The sequence below is a fragment of the Sycon ciliatum genome, chromosome 9, assembly GCF_964019385.1.
Source record: "Sycon ciliatum chromosome 9, ocSycCili1.1, whole genome shotgun sequence".
NCBI classification, from domain to species: Eukaryota; Metazoa; Porifera; class Calcarea; order Leucosolenida; family Sycettidae; genus Sycon; species Sycon ciliatum.
The window spans coordinates 5754880-5779567 of NC_088651.1; the positions used below are offsets into that span (position 1 = coordinate 5754880).

Consider the following 24688-nt stretch of genomic DNA (forward strand, 5'->3'; position numbering starts at 1 on the left):
AACCAGACACGCACAGACCCTGAACCAGAGCATGCACAGACACTGAACCAGACACGCACAGACCCTGAACCAGAGCATGCACAGACCCTGAACCAGAGCCTGCACAGACCCTGAACCAGAGCATGCACAGACCCTGAACCAGAGCATGCGCAGACACTGAACCAGAGCATGCACAGACCCTGAACCAGAGCATGCACAGACACTGAACCAGAGCATGCACAGACCCTGAACCAGAGCATGCACAGACCCTGAACCAGAGCCTGCACAGACCCTGAACCAGAGCATGCACAGACACTGAACCAGAGCATGCACAGACCCTGAACCAGAGCATGCACAGACCCTGAACCAGAGCCTGCACAGACCCTGAACCAGAGCATGCACAGACACTGAACCAGAGCATGCACAGACCCTGAGCCAGAGCATGCACAGACCCTGAACCAGAGCCTGCACAGACCCTGAACCAGAGCATGCACAGACCCTGAACCAGAGCATGCGCAGACACTGAACCAGAGCATGCACAGACCCAGAACCAGAGCATGCACAGACCCTGAACCAGAGCATGCACAGACACTGAACCAGAGCATGCACAGACCCTGGACCAGAGCATGCACAGACCCTGAACCAGAGCATGCGCAGACACTGAACCAGAGCATGCACAGACCCTGAACCAGAGCATGCACAGACCCTTAACCAGAGCATGCACAGACACTGAACCAGAGCATGCACAGACCCTGAACCAGAGCATGCACAGACTCTGAACCAGAGCCTGCACAGACCCTGAACCAGAGCATGCACAGACCCTGAACCAGAGCATGCACAGACCCTGAACCAGAGCCTGCACAGACTCTGAACCAGAGCCTGCACAGACCCTGAACCAGAGCATGCACAGACACTGAACCAGAGCATGCACAGACCCTGAACCAGAGCATGCACAGACCCTGAACCAGAGCATGCGCAGACACTGAACCGGAGCATGCACAGACCCTGAACCAGACACGCACAGACCCTGAACCAGAGCATGCACAGACACTAAACCAGACACGCACAGACCCTGAACCAGAGCATGCACAGACCCTGAACCAGAGCCTGCACAGACCCTGAACCAGAGCATGCACAGACCCTGAACCAGAGCATGCGCAGACACTGAACCAGAGCATGCACAGACCCTGAACCAGAGCATGCACAGACACTGAACCAGAGCATGCACAGACCCTGAACCAGAGCATGCACAGACCCTGAACCAGAGCCTGCACAGACCCTGAACCAGAGCATGCACAGACACTGAACCAGAGCATGCACAGACCCTGAACCAGAGCATGCACAGACCCTGATTCAGAGCCTGCACAGACCCTGAACCAGAGCATGCACAGACACTGAACCAGAGCATGCACAGACCCTGAACCAGAGCATGCACAGGCCCTGAACCAGAGCCTGCACAGACCCTGAACCAGAGCATGCACAGACCCTGAACCAGAGCATGCGCAGACACTGAACCAGAGCATGCACAGACCCAGAACCAGAGCATGCACAGACCCTGAACCAGAGCATGCACAGACACTGAACCAGAGCATGCACAGACCCTGGACCAGAGCATGCATAGACCCTGAACCAGAGCATGCGCAGACACTGAACCAGAGCATGCACAGACCCTGAACCAGACACGCACAGACCCTGAACCAGAGCATGCACAGACACTGAACCAGACACGCACAGACCCTGAACAAGAGCATGCACAGACCCTGAACCAGAGCCTGCACAGACCCTGAACCAGAGCATGCCCAGACCCTGAACCAGAGCATGCACAGACACTGAACCAGAGCATGCACAGACCCTGAACCAGAGCATGCACAGACCCTGAACCAGAGCCTGCACAGACCCTGAACCAGAGCATGCACAGACACTGAACCAGAGCATGCGCAGACACTGAACCAGAGCATGCACAGACCCTGAACCAGACACGCACAGACACTGAACCAGACACGCACAGACCCTGAACCAGACACGCACAGACCCTGAACCAGAGCATGCACAGACACTGAACCAGACACGCACAGACCCTGAACCAGACACGCACAGACCCTGAACCAGAGCATGCACAAACACTGAACCAGACACGCACAGACCCTGAACCAGAGCATGCACAGACCCTGAACCAGAGCATGCACAGACCCTGAACCAGAGCATGCACAGACCCTGAACCAGAGCCTGCACAGACCCTGAACCAGAGCATGCACAGACCCTGAACCAGAGCATGCGCAGACACTGAACCAGAGCATGCACAGACCCTGAACCAGAGCATGCACAGACACTGAACCAGAGCATGCACAGACCCTGAACCAGAGCCTGCACAGACCCTGAACCAGAGCATGCACAGACCCTGAACCAGAGCATGCGCAGACACTGAACCAGAGCATGCACAGACCATGAACCAGAGCATGCACAGACACTGAACCAGAGCATGCACAGACCCTGAACCAGAGCATGCACAGACACTGAACCAGAGCATCCACAGACCCTGAACCAGAGCATGCACAGACCCTGAACCAGAGCATGCACAGACACTGAACCAGAGCATGCACAGACACTGAACCAGAGCATGCACAGACCCTGAACCAGAGCATGCACAGACCCTGAACCAGAGCCTGCACAGACCCTGAACCAGAGCATGCACAGACACTGAACCAGAGCATGCACAGACCCTGAACCAGAGCATGCACAGACCCTGAACCAGAGCATGCACAGACCCTGAACCAGACACGCACAGACCCTGAACCAGAGCATGCACAGACACTGAACCAGACACGCACAGACCCTGAACCAGAGCATGCACAGACCCTGAACCAGAGCCTGCACAGACCCTGAACCAGAGCATGCACAGACCCTGAACCAGAGCATGCGCAGACACTGAACCAGAGCATGCACAGACCCTGAACCAGAGCATGCACAGACACTGAACCAGAGCATGCACAGACCCTGAACCAGAGCATGCACAGACCCTGAACCAGAGCCTGCACAGACCCTGAACCAGAGCATGCACAGACACTGAACCAGAGCATGCACAGACCCTGAACCAGAGCATGCACAGACCCTGAACCAGAGCCTGCACAGACCCTGAACCAGAGCATGCACAGACACTGAACCAGAGCATGCACAGACCCTGAGCCAGAGCATGCACAGACCCTGAACCAGAGCCTGCACAGACCCTGAACCAGAGCATGCACAGACCCTGAACCAGAGCATGCGCAGACACTGAACCAGAGCATGCACAGACCCAGAACCAGAGCATGCACAGACCCTGAACCAGAGCATGCACAGACACTGAACCAGAGCATGCACAGACCCTGGACCAGAGCATGCACAGACCCTGAACCAGAGCATGCGCAGACACTGAACCAGAGCATGCACAGACCCTGCACCAGACACGCACAGACCCTGAACCAGAGCATGCACAGACACTGAACCAGACACGCACAGACCCTGAACAAGAGCATGCACAGACCCTGAACCAGAGCATGCATAGACCCTGAACCAGAGCATGCACAGACCCTGAACCAGAGCCTGCACAGACCCTGAACCAGAGCATGCACAGACACTGAACCAGAGCATGCACAGACCCTGAACCAGAGCATGCACAGACCCTGAACCAGAGCCTGCACAGACCCTGAACCAGAGCATGCACAGACCCTGAACCAGAGCATGCACAGACACTGAACCAGAGCATGCACAGACCCTGAACCAGAGCATGCGCAGACACTGAACCAGAGCATGCACAGACCCTGAACCAGACACGCACAGACCCTGAACCAGAGCATGCACAGACACTGAACCAGACACGCACAGACCCTGAACAAGAGCATGCACAGACCCTGAACCAGAGCCTGCACAGACCCTGAACCAGAGCATGCACAGACCCTGAACCAGAGCATGCGCAGACACTGAACCAGAGCATGCACAGACCCTGAACCAGAGCATGCACAGACCCTTAACCAGAGCATGCACAGACACTGAACCAGAGCATGCACAGACCCTGAACCAGAGCATGCACAGACCCTGAACCAGAGCCTGCACAGACCCTGAACCAGAGCATGCACAGACACTGAACCAGAGCATGCACAGACCCTGAACCAGAGCCTGCACAGACCCTGAACCAGAGCCTGCACAGACCCTGAACCAGAGCATGCACAGACACTGAACCAGAGCATGCACAGACCCTGAACCAGAGCATGCACAGACCCTGAACCAGAGCATGCGCAGACACTGAACCGGAGCATGCACAGACCCTGAACCAGACACGCACAGACCCTGAACCAGAGCATGCACAGACACTAAACCAGACACGCACAGACCCTGAACCAGAGCATGCACAGACCCTGAACCAGAGCCTGCACAGACCCTGAACCAGAGCATGCACAGACCCTGAACCAGAGCATGCGCAGACACTGAACCAGAGCATGCACAGACCCTGAACCAGAGCATGCACAGACACTGAACCAGAGCATGCACAGACCCTGAACCAGAGCATGCACAGACCCTGAACCAGAGCCTGCACAGACCCTGAACCAGAGCATGCACAGACACTGAACCAGAGCATGCACAGACCCTGAACCAGAGCATGCACAGACCCTGAACCAGAGCCTGCACAGACCCTGAACCAGAGCATGCACAGACACTGAACCAGAGCATGCACAGACCCTGAACCAGAGCATGCACAGGCCCTGAACCAGAGCCTGCACAGACCCTGAACCAGAGCATGCACAGACCCTGAACCAGAGCATGCGCAGACACTGAACCAGAGCATGCACAGACCCAGAACCAGAGCATGCACAGACCCTGAACCAGAGCATGCACAGACACTGAACCAGAGCATGCACAGACCCTGGACCAGAGCATGCACAGACCCTGAACCAGAGCATGCGCAGACACTGAACCAGAGCATGCACAGACCCTGAACCAGACACGCACAGACCCTGAACCAGAGCATGCACAGACAATGAACCAGACACGCACAGACCCTGAACAAGAGCATGCACAGACCCTGAACCAGAGCCTGCACAGACCCTGAACCAGAGCATGCACAGACCCTGAACCAGAGCATGCACAGACACTGAACCAGAGCATGCACAGACCCTGAACCAGAGCATGCACAGACCCTGAACCAGAGCCTGCACAGACCCTGAACCAGAGCATGCACAGACACTGAACCAGAGCATGCGCAGACACTGAACCAGAGCATGCACAGACCCTGAACCAGACACGCACAGACACTGAACCAGACACGCACAGACCCTGAACCAGACACGCACAGACCCTGAACCAGAGCATGCACAGACACTGAACCAGACACGCACAGACCCTGAACCAGACACGCACAGACCCTGAACCAGAGCATGCACAAACACTGAACCAGACACGCACAGACCCTGAACCAGAGCATGCACAGACCCTGAACCAGAGCATGCACAGACCCTGAACCAGAGCATGCACAGACCCTGAACCAGAGCCTGCACAGACCCTGAACCAGAGCATGCACAGACCCTGAACCAGAGCATGCGCAGACACTGAACCAGAGCATGCACAGACCCTGAACCAGAGCATGCACAGACACTGAACCAGAGCATGCACAGACCCTGAACCAGAGCCTGCACAGACCCTGAACCAGAGCATGCACAGACCCTGAACCAGAGCATGCGCAGACACTGAACCAGAGCATGCACAGACCATGAACCAGAGCATGCACAGACACTGAACCAGAGCATGCACAGACCCTGAACCAGAGCATGCACAGACACTGAACCAGAGCATCCACAGACCCTGAACCAGAGCATGCACAGACCCTGAACCAGAGCATGTACAGACACTGAACCAGAGCATGCACAGACACTGAACCAGAGCATGCACAGACCCTGAACCAGAGCATGCACAGACCCTGAACCAGAGCCTGCACAGACCCTGAACCAGAGCATGCACAGACACTGAACCAGAGCATGCACAGACCCTGAACCAGAGCATGCACAGACCCTGAACCAGAGCATGCACAGACCCTGAACCAGACACGCACAGACCCTGAACCAGAGCATGCACAGACACTGAACCAGACACGCACAGACCCTGAACCAGAGCATGCACAGACCCTGAACCAGAGCCTGCACAGACCCTGAACCAGAGCATGCACAGACCCTGAACCAGAGCATGCGCAGACACTGAACCAGAGCATGCACAGACCCTGAACCAGAGCATGCACAGACACTGAACCAGAGCATGCACAGACCCTGAACCAGAGCATGCACAGACCCTGAACCAGAGCCTGCACAGACCCTGAACCAGAGCATGCACAGACACTGAACCAGAGCATGCACAGACCCTGAACCAGAGCATGCACAGACCCTGAACCAGAGCCTGCACAGACCCTGAACCAGAGCATGCACAGACACTGAACCAGAGCATGCACAGACCCTGAGCCAGAGCATGCACAGACCCTGAACCAGAGCCTGCACAGACCCTGAACCAGAGCATGCACAGACCCTGAACCAGAGCATGCGCAGACACTGAACCAGAGCATGCACAGACCCAGAACCAGAGCATGCACAGACCCTGAACCAGAGCATGCACAGACACTGAACCAGAGCATGCACAGACCCTGGACCAGAGCATGCACAGACCCTGAACCAGAGCATGCGCAGACACTGAACCAGAGCATGCACAGACCCTGAACCAGAGCATGCACAGACCCTTAACCAGAGCATGCACAGACACTGAACCAGAGCATGCACAGACCCTGAACCAGAGCATGCACAGACTCTGAACCAGAGCCTGCACAGACCCTGAACCAGAGCATGCACAGACCCTGAACCAGAGCATGCACAGACCCTGAACCAGAGCCTGCACAGACCCTGAACCAGAGCCTGCACAGACCCTGAACCAGAGCATGCACAGACACTGAACCAGAGCATGCACAGACCCTGAACCAGAGCATGCACAGACCCTGAACCAGAGCATGCGCAGACACTGAACCGGAGCATGCACAGACCCTGAACCAGACACGCACAGACCCTGAACCAGAGCATGCACAGACACTAAACCAGACACGCACAGACCCTGAACCAGAGCATGCACAGACCCTGAACCAGAGCCTGCACAGACCCTGAACCAGAGCATGCACAGACCCTGAACCAGAGCATGCGCAGACACTGAACCAGAGCATGCACAGACCCTGAACCAGAGCATGCACAGACACTGAACCAGAGCATGCACAGACCCTGAACCAGAGCATGCACAGACCCTGAACCAGAGCCTGCACAGACCCTGAACCAGAGCATGCACAGACACTGAACCAGAGCATGCACAGACCCTGAACCAGAGCATGCACAGACCCTGATTCAGAGCCTGCACAGACCCTGAACCAGAGCATGCACAGACACTGAACCAGAGCATGCACAGACCCTGAACCAGAGCATGCACAGGCCCTGAACCAGAGCCTGCACAGACCCTGAACCAGAGCATGCACAGACCCTGAACCAGAGCATGCGCAGACACTGAACCAGAGCATGCACAGACCCAGAACCAGAGCATGCACAGACCCTGAACCAGAGCATGCACAGACACTGAACCAGAGCATGCACAGACCCTGGACCAGAGCATGCATAGACCCTGAACCAGAGCATGCGCAGACACTGAACCAGAGCATGCACAGACCCTGAACCAGACACGCACAGACCCTGAACCAGAGCATGCACAGACACTGAACCAGACACGCACAGACCCTGAACAAGAGCATGCACAGACCCTGAACCAGAGCCTGCACAGACCCTGAACCAGAGCATGCCCAGACCCTGAACCAGAGCATGCACAGACACTGAACCAGAGCATGCACAGACCCTGAACCAGAGCATGCACAGACCCTGAACCAGAGCCTGCACAGACCCTGAACCAGAGCATGCACAGACACTGAACCAGAGCATGCGCAGACACTGAACCAGAGCATGCACAGACCCTGAACCAGACACGCACAGACACTGAACCAGACACGCACAGACCCTGAACCAGACACGCACAGACCCTGAACCAGAGCATGCACAGACACTGAACCAGACACGCACAGACCCTGAACCAGACACGCACAGACCCTGAACCAGAGCATGCACAAACACTGAACCAGACACGCACAGACCCTGAACCAGAGCATGCACAGACCCTGAACCAGAGCATGCACAGACCCTGAACCAGAGCATGCACAGACCCTGAACCAGAGCCTGCACAGACCCTGAACCAGAGCATGCACAGACCCTGAACCAGAGCATGCGCAGACACTGAACCAGAGCATGCACAGACCCTGAACCAGAGCATGCACAGACACTGAACCAGAGCATGCACAGACCCTGAACCAGAGCCTGCACAGACCCTGAACCAGAGCATGCACAGACCCTGAACCAGAGCATGCGCAGACACTGAACCAGAGCATGCACAGACCATGAACCAGAGCATGCACAGACACTGAACCAGAGCATGCACAGACCCTGAACCAGAGCATGCACAGACACTGAACCAGAGCATCCACAGACCCTGAACCAGAGCATGCACAGACCCTGAACCAGAGCATGCACAGACACTGAACCAGAGCATGCACAGACACTGAACCAGAGCATGCACAGACCCTGAACCAGAGCATGCACAGACCCTGAACCAGAGCCTGCACAGACCCTGAACCAGAGCATGCACAGACACTGAACCAGAGCATGCACAGACCCTGAACCAGAGCATGCACAGACCCTGAACCAGAGCATGCACAGACCCTGAACCAGACACGCACAGACCCTGAACCAGAGCATGCACAGACACTGAACCAGACACGCACAGACCCTGAACCAGAGCATGCACAGACCCTGAACCAGAGCCTGCACAGACCCTGAACCAGAGCATGCACAGACCCTGAACCAGAGCATGCGCAGACACTGAACCAGAGCATGCACAGACCCTGAACCAGAGCATGCACAGACACTGAACCAGAGCATGCACAGACCCTGAACCAGAGCATGCACAGACCCTGAACCAGAGCCTGCACAGACCCTGAACCAGAGCATGCACAGACACTGAACCAGAGCATGCACAGACCCTGAACCAGAGCATGCACAGACCCTGAACCAGAGCCTGCACAGACCCTGAACCAGAGCATGCACAGACACTAAACCAGAGCATGCACAGACCCTGAGCCAGAGCATGCACAGACCCTGAACCAGAGCCTGCACAGACCCTGAACCAGAGCATGCACAGACCCTGAACCAGAGCATGCGCAGACACTGAACCAGAGCATGCACAGACCCAGAACCAGAGCATGCACAGACCCTGAACCAGAGCATGCACAGACACTGAACCAGAGCATGCACAGACCCTGGACCAGAGCATGCACAGACCCTGAACCAGAGCATGCGCAGACACTGAACCAGAGCATGCACAGACCCTGCACCAGACACGCACAGACCCTGAACCAGAGCATGCACAGACACTGAACCAGACACGCACAGACCCTGAACAAGAGCATGCACAGACCCTGAACCAGAGCCTGCACAGACCCTGAACCAGAGCATGCACAGACCCTGAACCAGAGCATGCGCAGACACTGAACCAGAGCATGCACAGACCCTGAACCAGAGCATGCACAGACCCTGAACCAGACACGCACAGACACTGAACCAGACACGCACAGACCCTGAACCAGACACGCACAGACCCTGAACCAGAGCATGCACAGACACTGAACCAGACACGCACAGACCCTGAACCAGACACGCACAGACCCTGAACCAGAGCATGCACAGACACTGAACCAGACACGCACAGACCCTGAACCAGAGCATGCACAGACCCTGAACCAGAGCATGCACAGACCCTGAACCAGAGCATGCACAGACCCTGAACCAGAGCCTGCACAGACCCTGAACCAGAGCATGCACAGACCCTGAACCAGAGCATGCGCAGACACTGAACCAGAGCATGCACAGACCCTGAACCAGAGCATGCACAGACACTGAACCAGAGCATGCACAGACCCTGAACCAGAGCCTGCACAGACCCTGAACCAGAGCATGCACAGACCCTGAACCAGAGCATGCGCAGACACTGAACCAGAGCATGCACAGACCATGAACCAGAGCATGCACAGACACTGAACCAGAGCATGCACAGACCCTGAACCAGAGCATGCACAGACACTGAACCAGAGCATCCACAGACCCTGAACCAGAGCATGCACAGACCCTGAACCAGAGCATGCACAGACACTGAACCAGAGCATGCACAGACCCTGAACCAGAGCATGCACAGACCCTGAACCAGAGCCTGCACAGACCCTGAACCAGAGCATGCACAGACACTGAACCAGAGCATGCACAGACCCTGAACCAGAGCATGCACAGACCCTGAACCAGAGCATGCACAGACCCTGAACCAGACACGCACAGACCCTGAACCAGAGCATGCACAGACCCTGAACCAGAGCCTGCACAGACCCTGAACCAGAGCATGCACAGACCCTGAACCAGAGCATGCACAGACCCTGAACCAGAGCATGCACAGACCCTGAACCAGAGCATGCGCAGACACTGAACCAGAGCATGCACAGACCCTGAACCAGAGCATGCACAGACACTGAACCAGAGCATGCACAGACCCTGAACCAGAGCATGCACAGACCCTGAACCAGAGCCTGCACAGACCCTGAACCAGAGCATGCACAGACACTGAACCAGAGCATGCACAGACCCTGAACCAGAGCATGCACAGACCCTGAACCAGAGCCTGCACAGACCCTGAACCAGAGCATGCACAGACACTGAACCAGAGCATGCACAGACCCTGAGCCAGAGCATGCACAGACCCTGAACCAGAGCCTGCACAGACCCTGAACCAGAGCATGCACAGACCCTGAACCAGAGCATGCGCAGACACTGAACCAGAGCATGCACAGACCCAGAACCAGAGCATGCACAGACCCTGAACCAGAGCATGCACAGACACTGAACCAGAGCATGCACAGACCCTGGACCAGAGCATGCACAGACCCTGAACCAGAGCATGCGCAGACACTGAACCAGAGCATGCACAGACCCTGCACCAGACACGCACAGACCCTGAACCAGAGCATGCACAGACACTGAACCAGACACGCACAGACCCTGAACAAGAGCATGCACAGACCCTGAACCAGAGCCTGCACAGACCCTGAACCAGAGCATGCACAGACCCTGAACCAGAGCATGCGCAGACACTGAACCAGAGCATGCACAGACCCTGAACCAGAGCATGCACAGACACTGAACCAGAGCATGCACAGACCCTGAACCAGAGCATGCACAGACACTGAACCAGAGCATGCACAGACCCTGAACCAGAGCATGCACAGACCCTGAACCAGAGCATGCACAGACCCTGAACCAGAGCATGCACAGACACTGAACCAGAGCATGCACAGACACTGAACCAGAGCATGCACAGACCCTGAACCAGAGCCTGCACAGACCCTGAACCAGAGCATGCACAGACACTGAACCAGAGCATGCACAGACTCTGAACCAGAGCATGCACAGACCCTGAACCAGAGCATGCGCAGACACTGAACCAGAGCATGCACAGACCCTCAACCAGACACGCACAGACCCTGAACCAGAGCATGCACAGACACTGAACCAGACACGCACAGACCCTGAACCAGAGCATGCACAGACCCTGAACCAGAGCCTGCACAGACCCTGAACCAGAGCATGCACAGACCCTGAACCAGAGCATGCGCAGACACTGAACCAGAGCATGCACAGACCCTGAACCAGAGCATGCACAGACACTGAACCAGAGCATGCACAGACCCTGAACCAGAGCATGCACAGACCCTGAACCAGAGCCTGCACAGACCCTGAACCAGAGCATGCACAGACACTGAACCTGAGCATGCACAGACCCTGAACCAGAGCATGCACAGGCCCTGAACCAGAGCCTGCACAGACCCTGAACCAGAGCATGCACAGACACTGAACCAGAGCATGCACAGACCCTGAACCAGAGCATGCACAGACCCTGAACCAGAGCCTGCACAGACCCTGAACCAGAGCATGCACAGACACTGAACCAGAGCATGCACAGACCCTGAACCAGAGCATGCACAGACCCTGAACCAGAGCATGCGCAGACACTGAACCAGAGCATGCACAGACCCTGAGCCAGAGCATGCACAGACCCTGAACCAGAGCATGCACAGACACTGAACCAGAGCATGCACATACCCTGGACCAGAGCATGCACAGACCCTGAACCAGAGCATGCGCAGACACTGAACCAGAGCATGCACAGACCCTGAACCAGAGCATGCACAGACCCTGAACCAGAGCATGCACAGACACTGAACCAGAGCATGCGCAGACACTGAAACAGAGCATGCACAGACCCTGAACCAGAGCATGCACAGACCCTGGACCAGAGCATGCACAGACCCTGAACCAGAGCATGCGCAGACCCTGAACCAGAGCATGCACAGACCCTGAACCAGAGCATGCACAGACCCTGAACCAGAGCATGCACACACACACTGAACCAGAGCATGCACACACACGGAACCAGAGCATGCGCAGACACTGAAACAGAGCATGCACAGACCCTGAACCAGAGCATGCACAGACCCTGAACCACAGCATGCACAGAAAAATGAATGATGCTCTTAGAGGTAGAAGTAATACTACGCCAGTCTCGTACTCTACAAGTACATATATAACAATGCTAGAGACTACCGAGCCGGAAGACACTCATTTAACAATAATACAAGTGCATAAATAACAGGGTCATCCGGTCTTATTGATAATGTTTCAGTTTAGTTCCACAGCAGGCAGCCATAGTGGTATGGTCTAAGACCATGATTGAGAGACTGACAGTACTAGGTTCAAATCCTGCTTGGAAGGGGTAGGATTTTTTACAGCTGTGCTGCAACCCACAGTTAGTTGGAAAATCAGTTGCGCATCGGAGCTTCAAGCTTCGATATAACAGCGTATTGCCTATGACGTCATAAATATCCAACCGGAACTTCACGGCATGAAAAAATAAAATCACCCAACCACATCACTACAGTTGCCTTTTTTATTTCCGCTCGACACGACGTGATTTAGAAAATCTGAGCTCTTCTTCTCGCGATTAGAGATGGATGAAAACTCAATCCGGCAAGCTGTTTCATCAGCCGTTGTGGATCTCCTTGCTCCGATCAATGATCGTCTACGTGCTTTGGAAGCGACAGCAGAATGTAGAAGGGATCTGGCCAGGGGCCAGTCCTCGCAGTCCAATGGATCGGAGCCAAAACTTTCCAGGTTGAGTGCAGGCACTCAACCCCGGGAAATCGCCAGTTCCTTGGGCATGCCCAAGTCTGGTTTGTCAGGTGGAAGTTTGTTGCTTCCACCTAGCTCCTCGAGTGGGCATGCCTGCTCGAGTGATGCTGATTTGAACGACGCCACGAGTGGGCAGGTACCCTCGTGTGTGGACGTGAGCACGGACGACCCGGAGCATGCTCCGGTGTCCTCAGATATAAAACAGTTCCTTCAGACTCGCTTCAGGGAGCCCTTGAAGGGCAAGGAGCGCAGGGACCTAGTAGAGCAGTTTTCCCGACCAGAGGTGGACGTGGCGGTCACACCTAAGCTAGACCATGAGGTGCTGAATTTACCTGGTGTAAGGCAGTCATTCAAGAGGTCGCGAGACAACATGTTGTACTCGCTACAGAGCAGCGTATTGGATTGTTTGGGTCCTCTCTCTGCCCTGATGATGGAGGCCAAGGCAGCGCAGGACGCTGGTGCAGGCCTGGACCCGCAAGCTGTATTGGACATGGTGCCGGCTGGTTTGTCTCTGCTTGGCAATGCCAACAGTAAGCTCTCTGTGCTGAGGCGCCAGGAGTTCCTAGAGCATCTTGATAAGAGCCTGGTACCCATGGCGGAGGAGCCATTTGATAAAGCGGGCACGGCCCTGTTCGGCCCGGAACTATTGGAGCGCATCCAGTCCAAGGCAGAGTCCCAGGAGGCCCTGGGCTTGGTTGTGAAACAATACAAGGACGCTCGAGCTCCTCCGCAGTCGAGCGACAGCAAGTCTGGCGCTGGAGGGGCGTCAGCGGGTGAACGCCAGTTTTTCCGCGGTACTGGGGTCAGTAGGTACGGCGGTGGCTCCCGGTACGAGCCTTACACCAGCCCGTACAACCAGACTCAATATAGCCGAGCCGGTTGTGGCTATGCTAACCGAAGCCGGATGCTTCTCCCACCAGAGCAACAGGACGGTCAAGGACCGGGCACCAGCTACGCAGCATAACGTTAGCGGCGGTGTGGATGTTAGTGCCAGAGGAGGTCTGGACTGGCGGATGCTGTTCATTGTATTGGCTCAAGACTGGGCTTTGCCTCTCTAGCAGGTGTGTTTCGCGCCTTTTCCAGTACCGGAGCTCTGCTCGGTACAGCATGTGTGTTGGCGTAGGTTTCACGCTCCGCATCGTGGCGTAAGGCGGACAGCACGTAGCCGTCCCTCTTAGGGTCATTCCGGGGGGGGGCCTGGCATCAGCGGCAGCAGCCACTTACGGTGCAGCCGTTCTCAGCTCCGGGGTTTAGGCTATAGCCTGACCTACTGCTATCAGGACACTTAGGTGCCTGTCCCGTGACTCGAATGTTACCCGTGCATGGGAAGGAATGTGTTTATCCCACGTGTGTTTATGTGTCGGGTGCGCTTTGAAGTATACACTGTTATATCGAAGCTTGAAGCTCCGATGCGCAATTTCCCATTTCGCTAGCAATGGTACATTGTGACGGGAAGTGGGAGTTGTGCTAGGAGCTGAGAGCGAGATATAACAGTGTCCCACCCGCCCTCCCATTATGGGTTGGTGGATATTTTGGGAATGATTCATTTTTTTCCTGTCACATATCCGTAGTCTCGCTTCACTAAAAAAAGGCAACTGTGGTGATGTGGTTGCGTGATTTTATTTTTTCATGCTGTGAAGTTCCGGTTGGATATTTATGACGTTATAGGCAATACACTGTTATATCTGGCTCTCAGCTCCTAGCACAACTCCCACTTCCCGTCACAATGTACCATTGCTAGCGAAATGGGAAATTGGAAATCACTTTACCTCTACTACAAGCACCGTCGTCTGCCTGTATGTAACAATCTTTTCGATCTCTTCACTTCTCTTTTTGTGTCTGTTTTGTTTTGTTTTCCCACGTACAGGGGCATGTGAACTTCGGATTTTCATGCCAATATGATCTGCTGATATTGCAGTATGATTAAAACAGCCAGAAAATCCAAGTGAGGTGTCAGTTCTCCTTTCTTCCAAATAACGATGCTACATCCCGGCCTCCGCTGACTTGCTCATGATCTTCATGTGGAAATGGTGAATCTGGTGTGTGCCGTTCACCCGTAATCGTGACTCTCTCTCTCTCTCTCTCTCTCTCTCTCTCTCTCTCTCTCTCTCTCTCTCCCCCCCCCTCTTTCTCTCCATTTTCCCTCTCTCTTTGTCTCTCTGTCTCTCTGTCTCTCCCCCTCACTCTCAACGCTCCGGCATAGGATACGATGTGCCTTTCCTCCTTTGTCAATTTTGCTCTTTCATTATTTTTGTTCCATCAGAAGTTCATCAGGCACAGGTGGATAAGTCTACGTTAGTACGTGGTTTGTGCCATCAACTATTGCAAAGATGTTCTTCTGCCCCCCCCCCCCCTCCCCGCCTGCATCATCATCAATTTTGCTCTTTCATTATTTTTGTTCCATGCATTGAACTATACTTGCATGCTGAGAATTCATCAGGCACAGGTGGATAAGTCTATGTTAGTACTACGTGATCTGTGCCATCAACTATTGCAAAGATGTTTTTCTGTCTCTCCCCCCCCCCCCCCCCCCCCGCCGCCCCGCCCGCATTGCAATATCATGTATACTCAGTATCACGTATTCCCCCAGTCTCTAGCCGCACTGATGCAGAAGCTTTTTTTCTTCTATTTTTTTTTACAAGAGCCACATTATCCACATGTCCTTTACGTCTCTGTTGCTCCTGACTGGCTATCGACATCCTTTGTCTTCACGGAGTTGCTGCTGCTGCTCTTGCTTTTGCTATTCTTTCGTTTCCCTTCTAACCCCTACTTATCTTTATCGCCGTGCACGGTTGACTATCAGCCTATTACCCGCTCTCTTCACATTGGTTGGTGTTTCCACTGCGTGGTCACACGGCATTATAATATGCATGGTCTTTGCCCATCAAAATGTATGTGATTCGGAGTTACGGACTTTCCAAAGTTAGTTGCGGGCAGTGGCTGGTCCCGGATCGCCCGGATAAACGAGGCACATTGTACGAGTGTACTGCAATCATGGACGTCTGTACAGGTCATGTGCTTGAGGGGTGGGCCGGGGGGGGGGGGGAGGGGGGGGGGGGGGTGACGATTCCTACCCAGCGTTTGGATGCAAGAGTCACGCTGCATTTCGTACAGTAGATCTACATTGTACATGATCGTACCTACTCTGAAAAAGTTAATATCATTATGCAAAACTGCCGAGCTGTGCGGGCAAGCAAGTGTATGCATGCCATTGGCAGGTACATCTACTAATAATGCTAGTTTTATTCAAAGCCCCTCATTTTAAGAATAGCAAGAAGGTACAAGAGAAGAGCTAGAGAGAAAAGGGAAACCAAGGAGAAGTCCAGGTAGAAAAGGCAAAGTAAAGATTTAGAACATTGAAAGGATCGGTCACGCAATACGGTAGCAGGTAGATCTACTAGTACCGGTAGTAGTAGTTGCTTTGACTCCGTCTTCATGGTTTCACGCGTGTGACCCAATTGGTGTTGTGAATAAAACCGTTCTCAAGTAGTAGCTGGTTGCGGATTCTACTAGCTATGACATGTTTAATGGAAGAGCAAGTGTTCTGGCAAAAATACACTGTGATCCGGATCTGGTTTGAGATTGGGTGCCAGCTCCCAAATGGCCAGTATTGATAATGCTTTCCAGTTTGTATAGAAACTAAAACTTCTTCCCTACATCATGTACATGAAGATTGCACTTGAAACTGACACGCTCAAATCAAAGTTTTTGAGTGTGTTGTAGCATGTGCGTGCAAGGTGTGCGAGGGGTACTGTGAACGAATTCAATGTCACATTGTGAAGCAGGGCAAGTAGAGCTACATGTACATGTAGCTACTAAACGGCGTTTTATTGAACGCACAAAGCAATGATGATAAATGCATGCAAGAAGACAATGAGAGCAAAGAATTCAAGAATTGAACAAAAGTTAAACAGCAAAATTGACGGATATGAATGTGAATGGCAACAGGAAAAGGGGAAAGAAAAGAAGAAGAAAAAACTCCAAACCTTTGGTAACATTTTCACCACAATACGAGATGATAAAAAGAAAAGAAAAAACTATGCCCTCTACTCTAGAACACACGGTACAGCAGTAGTAGTGTACTACTAGTGACTCCATGCACTGATGAACCCACACTGCTCACACACTGCTCACACACTGCTCACACACCTCACACACTGCTCACGCCGATTTTCGGTCGACGTGCCTTTCTACAAAGTACAATATTAAATAAAAATTATCAAATTTCGAAGTACAGTCACGCTTGATGTTTTTTCGGCCTATGCCCGGGCTATGGCTAGCTACTACTAGTAAATAATAATAATAATAATAATAATTCTCGTCTACGTTCCAAAGGGAACTCACGACAATGGAGTGACAAAAAGCACCGCGGCAGAGAGAGAAAAGAGAAGATATGATATTTGACGAAAACAATCACGGTGTAGATTTCACATGAGTTCCAATACACCACATCAGCAAAGCTCTTTCTTAGAAAAAAAATAAAAAAATAAGATAAATGAAAATGAAATCATTGGTCATCAGTTAGTCATGTGCGTCCACACCAAAATCACAGCCGGTCATGTGTGTTCACACCACCGCAGAACAAAATTTAATGTTACTCCACTTCTGCCGGTCAACTGCACAACTTCTTAGGGTTTCGAGGTGCCGGCTCGTCTTCAATGCGACGGCGGTGAACTTGACGTCTTGCTGGAGGGTGGTGACTAAACAGGACCTTGGAGCTCCCCTCCTAGATCCTGTGCCTCACAGCGTCCTCCATTGATGCGTATGCAATCATTGCTTGATTGCCTGGTGTCGATGATGGCTGGCGTAGGATGTAAGCACTACTAGTACTACTAGTAGTAGTACTAGTAGTAGCTAGCTAGCTATGCATGGCGTGGCTTGTTACTTGAACTAAAATACTTGCCAGAGATAGGCCATCATAGGCTATTAATAATAGCCTATAGTATTATAGCCATAGGGTCGTGGGATGGGCTCAGTGACTAGTCATTATTAATTTTGTACTGTTTTAGTACAGTACTGAGGACGTCTTTCTTTAGCTTTGTTCTCACAAGCATCACGGGAGCAGGGAAATGGACCGGGAAATCCCCGGAACGGTATGCAAGAGTTGTGGTCTCTTGGCGCCTGGCAGACTTGGAAGTAGATCTACGAATCGACGTGCCAGAGCGCCCAGAAGTGGCTAGGTTTTACATGACTTACTGACGTGGTGCGATGCCAACAAGACGATACACCAGTGCATGTGGCCCGCAGTATCAGATCAAACTGACAAGACATCTCTGGCAAGGGCTGATTCCGCGATGACTTTCCTGCGCTCACTAACATTTCACTTTCAGTCTTTGTCAGTTTGTGACCTACGGCTCTTGTCTTGTGGCACCTGTCCACAGGGGAAAGGCACAGCAGGCGCTACAAGTACAAGGGATCGAACATGTAACTGGTTCAGCATCACGTGCATTGAAAACACTGCCTCGGAGACAGCCTCTCTAGCGGGACTGTACGGTCGCAGCGAGTACAATCATGTTACAGACTGTAGTGTAGATGTTTTTTTGGTACATGCAGACTGCATGTAGATCTACTGTAGATCTACATGTACCTCTCTTGCGCTTGAGTCTTCGGCTCGTATGCGAAGTCTTGCCATCGTGATTATGACGGGGGACAGATTTACAAAGGGCCGTTTCACACGAGGTACAAAATCGCGTACATGTCACGTTTCCGGTTATGTTCCCTAGGAGATGGAGCACTTTTGGCGCGAAATGTGAAACGCATCGTATACGTTTTCAGCAAGACCAGGAGGGGTGTAGAAAGCAGGATATACCCAGCGTTCTACTGACAAACTTCGTTTTCCTTGCATTGTGATCTGTCGTCGTGTTTGCTTTTTTTGCTTCTGTTTGCTTTCATTGCTGGTTGCTGGTTGTGCCTTCCGTTTCGGACAATGCCTCGCCAAATATTCTCTGATGACCTGGAGGCTAGACTTATTGAGTTGTGGGCCGACTATCAAAAGTGAAAAAGTGGCCAGATGGTGAAGCGTATTGTGAGGGAAAGGGAGATCGCCGAGAAACTCAATGCTGCGTTCCGCTCAGGATGGTTGAATCCAGAGAAAAACTTGAAATTACACTTTGAACAAGCGAGGGCAATGCAGCCCTTCTACGCCTCGCCATCCTTTGCAACCTCTCTCGTCCGTCCATCTTTCTCTCCTTGTGGCGATCAAAGAAAACGAGAATCAGGGAGAGAACATCTCCTTGCCAAACTAATAATAATTATTATTATTTTGTGTTCAAAACTCCCGCGTTCGCGTGCGGATTCCGTATTTTACGACTTCTGTGCGAGGCAGGTCAAAGCTGCCATGGCAACTGCTGCTTGAATAGCATGTTGCGACACTCGCTGTGTACTGTGCCTAGAACGCCCATTCGTGAAAAGCCATGTATACCTCGTGTGAAACGGCCCTTACCGTCCCTCTCATATTCAGACAGAACACGACTCGGGCTGCATCCGGAAACACATTCCTTGCTGTAGTGTAGACGTTGCCCGACCTTGTCCTTTGTGATCGATTTGCGCACGGCTCTCTTCCGCCGCGTTTGATGTACGCGATAACGGCCGTCGTGACACGGAGCAAGGCCGTCCACTAGCGTCCTTTTCACTAGCGTCCAGTGTTCTTTCTCCAAGCGCCACTTACGCGTCCGTCTTCCACGAGGTGAGTTTCTTTTCGCCCCTCCTTCAACTCTTGTAGTCGGCAAATATGTTTGGACTATGTTGCATAAGTGCCGCACTGCCCTTGCTTACCGTGACACACGTTTGTGCTACCCCTATTCCTCTGTTTGCGGCGCTACCTTCTTTGTCCTGAACATTCTCCCAAATCTCAGACTGTCTTGTTTGGGCGGCAAGGTCGCTCGTACAACAACAGCATTGATCTTATCTTCGGACCTTGTTCAGGCTCTCGAACTCAAGTTTGGCTATGCTTGTGTGCTCACAGAACTGGACAGGACGATTCAACACACAAGGCCACAAAATGTGATGAGATGAGGGTTCCGGTGCTCGTGGATTTTATAAAATTTGAATGCAAATGAGAGAGTCCTCCGCGAATCCGGCTCAGTAGAGTGCTCTTTGCAATTTATTTCGCCGCTGAATCCGCGGATCAAACAGGCATTGCGTTAACCGGGCTGCTGGAATTCTAGCACGTCGTTACGTGAATCGTATCGACCGACAGAGAGAACACCGTCACGGACAGCTACGAAGCCGGGCAGCCGCGTTCCACTACAGTGAACAGCGAGCACAGCTTTGCGGCGTCTCTTCCGTGTTTCTTTCCGGAGGAATTCGGTGAGTGTGTTTGTAATTTACGTATCTTGACTAGTTTGAGGGAAAGACACAAACGGGAAAATTCTGAAGAAAAAATTGACTGTCACCACCAGGACTAGAACCAGGGACCCTCGCTTGTAGCTAGCGATGCTCTAACCACTGACCTATGGTGTACATGTAGTCGTCATCCCAGCAGAATTTACGTACGTAATTACATACCAGGGGCTTCGGAAGCAGTTTAACCCTTTGCCGGTCTAACTCAATGTATGTGAGGGGTGGTCACGCAAATACATGTACACACAACCAGCAATAACTCAAGAACCATGTGTTGTAGGTATGGGTAAACCATATATTTTCAAAATCTGTGTGCCTGAACGCGTCCAGAAAATTCAAATATGACTAGGTGGAGGCAAGGATAGGGCCCATGGTAGCCCTTCAAGTTGAGAGACAATACAATTGCGGATGAAATACACGAATATCACAGCACGAAGGGCATACCAAGTTCGTGATGGAGCTGAAGTCGTACGATAAACAATCAGGTAAGGGCTACGTCTTTACAAGAAATGTAGGCTCTCTACAATACCGCCATTGAACACCAACACCTCGCCATCGGCGATACGCCAGCAGCAGCAATTCCCATTGCACGATTTCGCAGTTTCGGTTTGGTCATCTCAGCGCTGCTCGCGTCAGATTCACTCTCGCTCAGATGAGTACTCAGGCGCGAGCTTACGCATGCCGTGATTCTCACGGCCAGGCGAATCAGCTGATCGCACCTGACGAGTCCTTGTGACAGTCGCTGTCGCCGTGTCGGCAGCAGGAAGGCTTCCTCTCTGTTTGGAGAATTTTGTTTCTTCATTCGTGGACGATATATTTTTGAACTAGCAGGACTCAACGGAGCTCTTTTTCTCAACACACTACACTGCAAAACCTCCCGGGACATCCAGCCTGGACTGGTGATGTTACTGCTCTCAGAGCGCTTGTCAAACACGGCCCCAAGAGATGCACTCGCATTCTTGAAATGCGCGCATGGCGGATGGTCGTCTTTTCCAATTTCAACAAACTTCAGTCGATCGATACGGCAAAAAATTGTATGGTAAGCATGGTTGTTTTGCACATCGTCAGAAAGCCTTGGACCTCAGCTACGCGTAGAGCGCCATTTTAGCTGTCTCCTAGCAACAAGACCCCAAAAAAATGAGGGCCAAACGTACCGATACTATAGTATCGGTACGCTTATGGTAGACCGGTAAAGGGTTAACATAATCATTGGTGCGGCGAAAGTGTGAGAGGGGGGTCGGGGGTCCTCCCCTGGGAAATGTTTTTGAAAATTGGGCCTAAAAGGCCATATTTGAATGCTACAGAATAATATGAGAAATAAGAATACTTGTAATATTATGACAAATCATTGTGTTACTTCTGCCCGTACAATTACAAGAGGCCAGGTCCCGTCTAAAAAAAATAAAATAAAAAATCGAAAATTATTGGTGCGGCTTTGGCCGCACCTGCCGCACCGGTTCCGACGCCCCTGCATATTAGTCAAGGCGAAGCGCCGTCCCGCACAGTCCGTGGCAAGAGTAACTAAGCGCCGTCCCGCACAGTCCATGGCAAGAGTTACTAAGCGCTGCAAATGAAGAAAACCCCGAAGTGATAGCTCTGCTGTTGCTACACGCGGTCTCCGCCTGTGTGCCAAACAAATCTTCCATCAGAATTTCACTATGGCTGAACGGGATACCAGAATGTAACTGTTGAGTATCAAGATGTGCTAAGCAGTGAGTGCGATAACATCTCCACGTAGATTGGGTTCAGATCAATGACTAGTGTGCGTCAGCCTGCAGTACACACGGAGAACGAAACGTGCTGGGCTTGAGCCGATTGAAATGCCACCAAACGCCCATATCCAACAGACACTAGTCGATTTGTTATGACAGATACAGCAATCCGGGCGGGCATCACGGAATCGCACATTTTGTGATCTGGAAATGTTCGTGATGGGTGGAGAATCGCAATAGAAAGCCGGCGTGAAGGGTTGAGATAGAAGATAAACGTGCTTCTACTTACACAAGAATGAAATTGAAATTCATTCATCAGAATTCATCAGAATTCATACGTGACTTCTGCTGGTTAGGGGAGCAGAAGAAAATGAAGTAACCCGCACTAACGTACGAAAAACAACATGGAAGGTGTAAACTACAAGTTACACTATAATGTCCACTAACACCACCAGTTACTAAACAATCAGCTCATGCGATAACATTGCACGACACTGACCGACGGTACTGACATTCTACAACTAACTGGCTTACAGCTCTTGCACATCTTGGATCCGCACTCCAACTGTACAAGTACAAATATTTGTTAGATCACTCCACCAGCAGGTTCGTTACGTACTCGTTTTTGTTTTTGGTTGAGGTCTGTTGCCCTGAACATTCAGAAAAAAAACTTTAGTTTGGTGCAAACTTTAGATATTTCGTGCCCGCTGCCAAATAATTATAACGAAAGTTAATTCCAAAACGAAATTTTGTACTTACATGTACACAGTATTCAGTCCTGGTGATGCCCTAGATAGGACATCACGGAACCCAGCATGCCCCAGCATACATACTATGCTGTTCCCATAGTAATCGTGACACGTGACTCAAAACTTTGTGTCGCGTCCGAGGAAAATGAACATGTCGCACTCAGAGTCAAAACAAACGCAGCGAAGGCCTTTCGTCTCAAAACTAATTATTAGTTGTCGTTCTCCTGGCGGCTTGCCTCAAGAGAGTCGAGATTCGTATCTTGCCTCTTGCCTTCACGAATTTTATTTTCCTCGTTGTGGAGTACGCCTGGACAAAGGAACTGGCAAGCGAATCGTTTTGATCGCATTGAAAATTGCAAGTGCACAAGAGGATTGGCGAAGCAATTTGTGTTCGCGCTTTCAGCAGAGCAGTAGCTGCTGCTGCGATAAAGTTTTTGCTCTCGCCATTGGTTTCAGGCAGCAGAAGGATCTGGCTGAAAGCGATGGCGATACGTCCATGACCACCACGTCCTGGGTTGATATCCAAGAAAGACCATCCAAGGTCCAGTTTTAGCCAAGAGCTGTCGTATCCAAGAAATCAAAAACGCCAACAGCAAGCTTTGGCCAAACAATATCTTCCCGGCAGTAATTTACGGGCCTAGCGCCTGCTGCCTCGTCTTCCTCCTAGATCCTCTGCATGACCAGTTTTGGGGCGAAATGAACGCACGGGGCGTGAAGAAACATTCCAAAGGCAAAACATTAAGAATAATAATTAGAACCAATCGTTTCCAAAGAAGCGCCGCCTGGCTACGAGAAACCCCATATGAAATCCCCAAACGAAAACGGCCATTCGGCCGGGTATTCAATGGCGAATGGAATACACACTACCTCAATCCCCGCCGATCTCTGATATTCTCCGCCTATTCCCTCAAACTTGACCAATTCGGAAAGAAATCCATCGCCATTACGATCGTGCATCCTCCACATACATTCAGAAATGCTCACGCAGCACTTCTTTTCATCGCGTGTGCGCGACCGACGCTTCCATGACAACTCTGGGACAGGTAACCAATCAGACTCATTCAGAGTGCGATGTCCTAGATAGGACATCTCCCCGACTGGTATTAGAATGAGGCCTGTCTCGTTGTCCAGGGAACGACCAATCAGCGACATTCCCGCCAAGGGCCTTATTAGAATTTAAAGCCCGCTCAATCGTAATTTTACTACTCTTGATGACGCATCAAGGACCTTGGATTAGTTTAAAGCCCGCTGAATATACTCTAAACATGTGCATACAACTTCCTGTACGCATTATAGTACGGTGCAGATAATGAACTCTGCATAAAATGTACGGTGTACTACTAAAAGCCACGTATTTCACAAGCGTGTTTGGTTTTTGCCTCCCGTACTCTTTTACGGTAATGCTTAGTCAACAGCTGGCGGAACCCTATAAAAACCGAAGATGAAAAGTGGCTCTCGAAGCCCCTAAATAGCTCCAGAAGCTATTAAGAATGAAGCTTGCATAAAGAGCCCCGGATTTCATTTGCGTCTA

At 52.1% G+C, this 24688-nt stretch overlaps 1 protein-coding gene across 1 annotated transcript in view; it reads left to right on the forward strand.

The window, feature by feature from the left end:
* LOC135824566 (uncharacterized) overlaps positions 1-16260 on the forward strand; it is a gene marked incomplete at its 5' end in the record, with an annotated part of 43399 nt that extends 27139 nt beyond the window's left edge. The window contains 1 exon segment of the mRNA XM_065337299.1: positions 15223-16260. Coding sequence (XP_065193371.1) covers positions 15223-15232 — 10 coding nt within the window.
* Positions 16261-24688: the final 8428 nt, after the last annotated feature.